The 10,109-nt window shown below is 33.8% G+C and overlaps 1 protein-coding gene and 1 pseudogene across 1 annotated transcript; both read left to right on the top strand.

Annotated features, from left to right (window-relative positions):
* The first annotated feature begins 2,281 nt into the window (after positions 1 to 2,281).
* Positions 2,282 to 3,218, top strand: LOC113855641 (annotated as a pseudogene).
* Positions 3,219 to 5,987: 2,769 nt separating this feature from the next.
* LOC113855640 (U-box domain-containing protein 11-like) lies at positions 5,988 to 6,950 on the top strand. The gene has a single exon (XM_027487270.1). It carries the CDS (start codon positions 5,988 to 5,990, stop codon positions 6,948 to 6,950), a length of 963 nt encoding a protein of 320 aa, XP_027343071.1.
* The last annotated feature ends 3,159 nt before the right edge of the window (positions 6,951 to 10,109 follow it).

The raw sequence follows: 10,109 nt of genomic DNA, 5'->3' as shown, positions 1-10,109 counted from the left end.
TTCCCCTTCCTCCTCCTCCAAACTCTCAAACAAAGCTTTAGTGTACAATCCAAATTAAATTTAGATTAAACTGGATGAAAAAAGAAATTGTATTTTAATTTTTGTATAAATATTTTATTACATTTTAAGATAACAACTTAATGATAAATAATTTTTACTAATAATGTTACAAAAGTTGAAATGTAACAAAATAATTATACAAAAATTAAAATGCAAATTTTTTAGTAGAAAAGTAAATTTGTAAATGAGCATCTATGATGATAAAATTTATATATTTTAAACTTAAAAGAAATAACAACATTTAAGCATTGTACTCGCAAAATTACTAATCCAAGACAACTGATATTTGCTTTGGCACTTTTCGTGGGTCTGTAAAAGTTAGTATGACTTGGTCACTTATACTAAGTAAAGTGGTCAAAATAATTTATTCACATTAATGTAATTCTTCTGTTACGCTTTTCATACTAAGTAATCATCAACCTTGCCGGGTCCAAGTGAAAAAGAAAAGAACTGGTAAAAATTAATCATCTTTTCTTGTATGCAAGTCTTATTCAGCCAATTCCAATATTCCATGCATGATGTATTGAAAAGAAAAGAACTGGTAAAACTTAATGGAAAGAAATGAATAACCTTCATAGGTCGTTGATTCGACATTGAGGAAAGGAAAGTTGATGGTGGCGCACTAGGAGCCCCTGCTGAATATTACTCATTAATTTATGCATCATTTTTTCATTTTTTTTAATCACTAAAAGTCATTCAATATTTTCAGTGGATATAACCCATTCTTAGATTTTGAAAGTTGATGTTATCCTTGTAAGATTTTGAACATTATTGGTCTCTATTTTAAAATACTTGCAAATTCAAAACCTACAAAAATCAAGGTCACAAATCTCAAAGGGATTTTTTTTGTACAAAAGTTGCAATTTGGCTTAACAGAATCAAAGTTAGAATGATAGAACCAGAACTTTGAGCAAGATGAAATGAGTGGCATATGCAATAACACTCCAAGTTAGTGTATATTTTCTACCAAACAAAATAATGAATGGAATAAAAATCCAACTGATAATGTACTGCGTACCATTAATATTAGACTTGTATGCAAATGAATCACAGTTAGAATTAAAAAAAAATAAAAATTCTCATGAGATAAATTGGACGTAGGAATATTTTAGAAGTTCTTAGTATGCTATGAAAGTTGCGAGCTTATGAGATAAATAACCCTTGACTTACATAAATTGATTTTGAGTGACGCAACTATTTTAGTTCTTAATAGTTATTGACTTCGGCTTGACCATACAGACCTAAAAATTAGTTTAGAAATATTTTAGCTCAAATTTTAAAAATTTCACAAAGATATTAAAGACTTGCAATTAATTGCTATTAAATTACTGTTTATGTTTGACTAGATCAAATTAAAACTTTGATCGAACAAATCATTTAGATTCAAACAGGATTTATGTTCTAACAAATGATTTGGCCAGCGTGGTTTTTGGAGATAATCTACAAATTTTATCATCATGTACAGTTCAGTTATATACAGTTTTAAATTAAAAATAAAATAAAATTAAAAGATATTTTGTAACATATTTAAAAACAAATTGTATCATTTTATCTTATTATGAGATTAGTATTGATTTAAGAAATTTATTATTTATTACAAATCTTGAAAATTAATAATTTTAGAATATTTTGTAACATTAATTAGGTTAAACAAATTTTAATTTCTTTTAATATAAAGTAATAAGAAAAAATAAAATAATAACTTTCATATTAAAAATTTAAAATAAAATTAATAAAATAATCGATAAAAGTAATCAATTATGACAAAAAGAATAATATTTTTAGTATTTTTAATATTAAAAAAGTTTAAATATGTTATTGGTTTTATAAATATAGGTTGTTTTGTGATAAGTTTTTATAAAAAAATTTGATAAGATATAATCCCTACAAAGTTAAAAATTTAGAATTTTGTCTCTACTGTTAACCTCCTCTCATATAAGTGCTAAGGTGGCTAACAAGCCAGCTCAGTATTTCATGTCGCTCTTTCAAGACCCAGCCATTACGTAACATGTCATGTTATTTTTAAATTTTTTATTATTTAAAATTAATATTTACAAATAAATTCTTAGAAATATTTTCTATATTTATAAATAAAACCTCTCCACTTTTCTCTTTTTTTCTCTCCCATCACTTCTCTCTCCTCTCTCGTCCCTTAACCACTCCAACCTAAATGCAAACTGAGAAAGAAACAAAAACTAAATCCATATTTGGAGGTAACGCAATGAAACCTACTTTCCAAAATGCTTCTTTTTCATTACTACAAACACTCAATCTCTCACACAACAGTTCATCAATTTACTACACCTTTATGGTTTCTCAAACTTTAAAAGCTTCAAATTTTCTCACAACAACCTCAAAACATTACCTTTAGAGTCCAAAACCTCACCAATCTACACCACCTCGATCTCTCAAGCTGCAGCATCAAAAGAAACATAAAACTCATTTCTTTTCTTTCTTCATTGTCCTACTTAGACTTGTCTAACAACACTTTAAACTATAATTTCCCCTCTGACTTCCCTCCCCTGAATACCATCAAATTCTTGAACTTATCTCAAAGCATCAGTTACCTTAGACAAGTTCAAAAAATTTGGCAAATCCGTATTCATCTATGCTGGCAACAACTTCAACTACAACTACAACGCATCCAACACGCAAAAAATCAGTTCAAACAAAAATTAAAAACCCATTCATGCGAAGCAGAGAGCGAAACAAAAGGCAAAGCAAAAGTCAAAACACAAAACAAAAAGCATGATTGCAGGAGTGTCCTCTGACTCAGTAGCTATGGTAGTAATTTTGTGTATATGTGGTGTGTGGGGTTACAAAAGGAAGAGGGAAATGGCGAAGAAGAACAAATGGGCAATATCAAAATTGATCTTAATGTTAAGAGCATTAAGATCGAGAAACCAAGACTATTCGCGTTTGAGACAGAGTCAGGGACATCATGGGTGGCTAACCTAAAAGAACCCTCTTCTGCACTTGTGGTGATGTTCGAGAAGCCATTGATGAACCTGACCTTCATGGACCTCATCGCTGCCATGTCACACTTCAGCAAGGACTCTCTCCTCGCTGAGGAAAGCAAAAAAAGGAGAAGGAAGAGGAGGGGTATGAGAGAAAAAAAGAAAAGAAAAAGGGATTTATTTGCAAATATAGAAGTATAACTAGGGATTTATTTGTAAATATTAATTTTAAATAATAAAAAATTTTAAAAATGACGTGGCATGCTACATAGGCAGTGATTGGCCTCCAAATAGCTATGTGGAGTGTTGAGTTGGCTCTTCGTCAGCCAGCTATCTAGTTTTATCTCTTTCCTTCACTTTTCTCTTTCTCAATAAGTGTTCACCTTGTAGTATTTAGGAATATCTCTACATTTTGAGCAAAACTTTCCATTTTGGACGTGTTGTACCTTCTCTCTAGACTGCTAGAAAGATTTGATAGTAGAGTCTTATTTCAGGTAAGGGGACTAGATCCCAAACTCTAACTTTTATTTTATGTCTTGGCATAGAAACTTTAATACTTTTGTACTAAAGCCTTCATTAATTGGGATATTTGGAACATAAAAGTATGATGATTTATTTCTAAGAAAATAGTAAAAATATTACGAATATGTTTGTTCTAAGAAAAGTTCAAATTTTTCTGCATATTTATATTTCAGGAATTGAATAAACTCAATTTATTCTTTCATTGTACAATAAAGTATTATTTATTTTTAGAATCCAAAAAGTAGGGTGTTATAGTCTCCCCCTTCAACAGCCCATTCCCCTCTCATTCCTCCTCCTATAGCTCCCCACCCCTTTCTCCAACCTACCAATCCTGTCTCCTCCTCCCACAGTCCCTCTTTCTACTTCACGCTGCTTCCCCTCTCCTTTTTTGCAGCCCTCTCCCCTCCTCTTCCTCCCCCCACAGCTCTATCTCCCTCTCTCGCAGGGCATCTTTCCCCCTTTAACAGCTTTTTTCTCCCTTTTTTGCAGCCCCCTCCCATTCCGTTTTCCCAACCCACCAATCTTCCTCTCCTGCAACCCCTTTTCCTCTTCCTTTTCCCTAACCCACTAAAACATTGAAGTACACCTTATGTCATCAATTGTTTATGAACATAAGTATCTTTGGAGAATTCCAGATGTCATGGAATAGGTGGTTGTTATAAGAAAAATGTCCACTAATTAAGATGAGAATCTTTGTGTTGATAATTTATGTTATATGTATTGTTTAGACAAAGAATTAGCTTAATAGTTAAATTTATTGGTTACATCCAGCCCTCACTTAATACCTTAGCAATAAGAAGATATATAATATATTTTGTATAATTAAATTTTGCTGAACTTGGATTATGTGATTGTATTTGACATTTTTTTTCAGTTTGTGGGAAAGGGGAAAATGGACTATAGGAGGGTCAGACAAGATTGATGGGTTAGGGGAAAAAGGTAGGGGAAGGGAGGGGTAAAAAAAGGAGAGAGTGAAGCGAGGAGGAAGAGGAGGGTAGAGGGCTACTGAAAGAGGGAGATGAGACTGATGAGTTAGGAGAAAATGATGATGAGTCGTTGAAGGAGAAAGGGGAGAAAAAAGGGAAAAGAAAATTGAACTCAGCGCCACATCATCATTTATAAATAAAAAATTCACATAGGATTAAGTTAACGGTATTAAAATCATCTCGGCGTTATCTAAAATATCTCTTTGTTAAGTCATCTAATAGAGCTAATGAAAAGTAAATTTTACCTTAAAATTAAAAGATAAAAAAGTAATTTTACCTAAAAAAATATACTTAACTTACAATAAAAAGTTCTATCGAATAATTCAATAAGCAGATATAGTACTATTATTTATAATATAAAAATACATATTTTATTAAAATTATAAATTAAAAAATTAAAAAAAATAAGTATTGACACAAAATTATAATAAAAACATACAAAATATAATTCATAAAATCCAAACACTACACAATTAACTCTATGGCAAAAATAGGAGCAAAATAAGTAATGATGATCTATGTAAATTTTTCAGTTGAGGTTACACTTTAATTTGTCTCAAATTAGAGTATATTTTGTTTAAGTTTAATTTAAATAATTCTTTGCTTTAAAATATGCTGGTGAAGGATTAAAAAAATATTTTATTTATTAAATATAAGCATTGTTATAAAAATTATCACATTTTAAAATATTTAAAATCCTTTAGAAAATATAAAGATAGCATTTTGTTTATTAAAATTCAATTTCAAACCAGCCACTACAACAACTAACAACAACAACACTAAATTAGGTTGAAATTATAAAAAGTAAACAAACAAAATTAAATGACTGAGTATGAGTTATCGGTGTTGATGGAGATAAGATAAAACAGTCTTCGGAGTCTATAAGTAGTGCTATGAAAACAACAAACGAAATCTGAATTAAATCCCCTAGACATTATCGCCAACGCACTTCGAATATCAACGTCATCACTCTTCGCATCAAACCTTATTCATTTGACTCGATCAATTAATAGAAATCTACAGTTTCCACTGCACTCATCAAATGTCATGTCATGTCCTCACCCCTCCTTTTCTTTTTTCCCACCACTCCTATCCAACCAATCTCATAACATAACTTCCACTGTTTCCTAATCTATAATTAAAACACACTACCCATAAGCAACATCTGCCAAAAAAACAAAACCATTTGACTCTACGATTCTTGTTTTAAAAAATTATTATTATTAGTTTAATTATAAAAATAAAACATATTTTTAAATATATCAATTGTTATTTTTATAAAATAGTTATTTATTTATTATAAAAAGAACGGAATCAGTTGTCTCTTAGAACAGACCAGAGACGATGGTCTCACATGCCATAACTTGACTCTGAAGTAACCAAAAGAGTTCGCATTCACTCACAAAGAAAGATCGGAACAATAGAAACAGATTAGTTATTTGGGATTAATTCCCACCCACCAATGGACACCAAACTCCTAACAATCGGAACGCTAGTAAGCAGCCTCAATTCTCCCTCTGACCAAACCCGCCTCGCCGCACTCCGCCACCTCCGCCTCAATTCAAACCAAGACCCCGCCACCCGCCCCCTCATCGCCGCTGCAGGGGCCGTCCCCCTCCTGGCCGCCGCCCTCTACTCCCCCTCTCACCCCATCCAAGAACACGCCGCCGCCACACTCCTCAACCTCTCCATCTCCGACCGCAACCCCCTCGTCTCCTGCTCCACCCTCCTCCACGCCCTCTCCCACCTCCTCTCCCGCCACAGCTCCTCCTCCTCCGCCTCTGCCGTCCAGTCCTCCGCCGCCACTCTCCACAGCCTTCTCGTCGTCGTCCCCGAGTACCGCCTCATCGTCGGGGCCAATCACGACGTCCTTCGAGCCCTCCTCGGCGTGATGAGCTCTCTGGGCTCGCCGACGAGATCCCTGAAGGACGCCCTCAGAGCGTCCTTTGGCGTGGCGCTACACCCGCCGAACCGGACCGTTATGGTCCGGCTGGGCGTAGTTTCGGCGCTATTCGACCTCGTAAAGAGGGCGAAGAAAATTGGCATAATTGAGGATGTAACTGCGGTGATTGCGCAAATCGCGGGGTGCGAGGAGAGCGAAAAGGAGTTTGAGAAGGTTTTGGGGGTTTCTGTGTTGTTGGGGATGTTGGGTTCGGAAAGTGGGAATTGCAGTTTGAGGACAATGGAGAATGCAGTTTCGGGTTTGTTGAATTTGGTTCGGTTTGGGGGAGAGAAGGTTGTTGGCGAGGTTAGAGATAAGGTTGGGGCTTTGGATGGGATTGTGTACGTGCAAGAACATGGTAGCGCTAAAGGCAAGAGCAAAGCCGTGGCGTTGTTGAAGTTTTTGCTTGATGGTCGAAGCAATAATCAAATTGAAGACTTGTATCCCGTTCAGTTTGACTCCGGTTCAAGTTCCAGTGGGTAACTGCAATTGCTTTCCACTCTTATATTGCAATTTTGGAGACTCTGCAAGCCCATTAAATTTACAACTTTGGAACTTGTTTGGAAACATGTTCGAAAAACTGTAGATATGGATCCAACGCCCAAGCTACAACTAATAACGTTGAAGCAAATGCGGATCACATGCGTTCGACCGCGTGGATCAATTGGCGGATACTGTTTTAGCGTTGCCATGGATTTCAGGTTAATGTTCCGGAGGATGCAGCTGTGTTGAAGATTCAATGGAAAAACTTTACTGCCTCGAGCCGGATTCATTAGATGTCTAATGTGATGTTGAGATAATGGGGATACTTCTACCGTACAAATTACACAAGTTTTGTTTCTTTCTTTTAATTTTTTTAATTTTCTTTTTATATACTTCTATTCTTTGGTAGATTTAGTTGTGGGGGGAATGTGATAGTGTGTATAAAGTTGCCGACAGATTTGCGGTTGTTAGTTCTAATGTGTTTATAATCAGCAGATCAAGCTGAGCTTTGACAATATTTGTCGTGCTGTTCATTTTAACGGAAACAAAGTTAGTTCTAATGTGTTTATCTTAATTCTGCATGGTTAATCTTACTTTTTTCACAAGTTGTTTTGTGGTTATAGTTATTGCAGCACTATTTTTAATTGTCCTTTCCATGGATTCACTAGTTACATGAAGTCGTATGTAGGTAAATTACAGACTCTGTCATGTTCCTTGGAAGATTTTCCTGATTCAGCTGCACTGCTGCTGTGTTATATCAGTTGATTTGCACTCTCTTTGTTTTGGTTGCTTCTCGTTGGAAACAGATTGCTGGAGGAAGGCATAACTTTCTACGGATATCAATAATGTGGTTCATGAAGCACCATTCCGTTCTCACTTTTGTAATGAATGAAAGAAAGTTGTAGTAGCTGTTAGTTCTATGAGTATCTAATGATGGGTAGAATATGACGGAATTGTGTGAAGTCACATGGAATAGAAATTACCATACAATTCTGTTGGTTTTGACGGAATGAAGTCAAGGTTTTATTCAATTATTTGGGAAGTGAATGAAATGGCAGGGAGATTAGTGAATTATAGTTGTTTGGTATAACTTTATTCACTGGCATATTTAATGTCTTTCCATTCATTCTGCTCCATCCTTTACTTTCCATCTCTCCAAACATTACCTTAGTGATTATGCGTTTCATTTGCAATCAAATGTGGCTGCCACGCCGCCATGGGAAAGCTTTTCTTTGGAGGGCAAAATGAAGGTGGGAAGAGTATGATGGCAGCATACTGCATTCTTTAAGTCAAAGGACATGGCTTAAATGTTCTCTCCCTCTCTTTTTAATGCTGGTTAGAGTCCGAAGAAGAGAAATTGTACGTTTTTGCATTTTCATGTTACATGCTATTATCTGTACATAGTATCTTCCTATGCTTCAATTTTGTGGCATGATTTTTTTGGGTCTAGACTATTCCCATATGCATTATTGTTTATCAGTTGATTGTAGTTCCCTTTAGCTGCTTTTCTTTCCTGGACTTCATTAGATTCCTCTGTTCTCTTGCACATCTGCATTGAAATGATTTTGAATGATACAAATGTAAATAGCCAAGAGAACTTGGTATTATTTGCAGCATCCACAAGGGCTGCACTGCAAACATTTCACGGGGAGAATTCTGATGACAACAATTGGTGCTTCATGAATCCAAGTTTTTCTCTCAATTATTCTCGGTGCTCATTCATTGAGGAAGGAGTGTAGGCCTAATTGAGGAACTGAAATAAGCACATTTTCAGTAGTGCATGTTTAAAATATGTAGCCAAGAAGCTCAAACATATGGCCATTATTTTAGGAATCATATTAAGAGAATAAAGCCAAAACTTTAAATAAAGCTACAGTGTACCAATAAGGAATCAATCATAGTAAATCAGAAAGTTGCCTGACAGTAACCCTTTATTTGGGGAATCATTAAATCCCTCAATCTTTTGTATTTACTCACTCTTCCAACAGTGATATCGATCGGACTGTAATGACTGTGTTGACCAAATACTATTGATCTTAGGGAAAATCCTAGAACTTTATAACATTATTTATTCATAAGGATTAAAGGAATATATTGAAACACAGAAAATGACAACAAAAGTTTCATCCCTTGTTATTAGGCTATTGATATTTGGTTACTGACAAAAATAGTTTCCTTGACTATTTATATGCATTTTTTGTCTCAGCATGTAGCAGCAGATAACCACAAGTGCAAGAGATGGTTGAACAAGCCTGCATGATCATTGTGTTTGTGTATATTGACATGTGGTTGTTTCAATTTCTGCGCAAAACTTACAACAAAGCTTACTTCTTTAGTCACACCTGAATCAAATTGTAGCTAGAGTTTATTCAACATTAGATTCAATGACTTTATTGGAGAAATCGGCAATAAATTGTGCAGTTTTGATGTACAAGGAACAGAAATTTGGATCCTGATTAATTTATAAAATGTTTATTTATATTGGGTTAACACCTTCAAACAAATGTAAAAGCCTGCATAAGCATGATGTATGACATTTCCCACCTTATATGTTTTCTTTCTCTTTACGTTATATATGATTTTTAGAAATAATATATACACAAATATAGTATTTTTTAAAAAAATTATAAAAATATGAGATTTAAAAATTATTATTAGCAATTTTTTATATAAGTAAAAAATTAAGAAATAAAAGAATAAAAAAATTGTAAAGTATCAAAAATCGCTAATGATATTTTTTAAAAAAAAATTTAAAAATTTTAAAAAGTAAAAATCGTCAATAATAATTTTTTAAAATAATAATAAAATATTTTAAAAGTAAAAAAATTGTCATTATAATTTTTTATCCATGGCAATTTTTTAAAGTTTTTTATATTTCTGTGATTTTGTAAAACAAAAACTCATAGTTTTGTGATTTTAAAATTAAAAAAATATAAAAAAAGAGCCCACTTTGGCAGCCATTTTAATTGAAAACCTTTTTATCATATATGGGGAGGCTTATTCCAAACGCCAACTTTTGGATAGTGGTTTACGCTTTATATACACTTGTGACTATCATGGTTCTTTGGTCTTCTCACAAGCTTTTCCTGTTGTGCTGACCAATCCATTTTCATAATGGTTCTCTTAACACAGTTTGCACTGTGCATGGGATTCCACATT

The sequence above is a fragment of the Abrus precatorius genome, unplaced genomic scaffold, assembly GCF_003935025.1.
Source record: "Abrus precatorius isolate BTA unplaced genomic scaffold, Abrus_2018 Scaffold11, whole genome shotgun sequence".
In the NCBI taxonomy this organism is placed as follows: Eukaryota; Viridiplantae; Streptophyta; class Magnoliopsida; order Fabales; family Fabaceae; genus Abrus; species Abrus precatorius.
Note: the sequence above shows the minus strand (reverse complement) of the source record. Positions and strands in the feature narration are given on the sequence as shown.

Bases quoted from the DNA above. Each gene is read 5' to 3' on its own strand.
- LOC113855640 (XM_027487270.1), top strand. From the start codon at position 5,988: ATGGACACCAAACTCCTAACAATCGGAACGCTAGTAAGCAGCCTCAAT.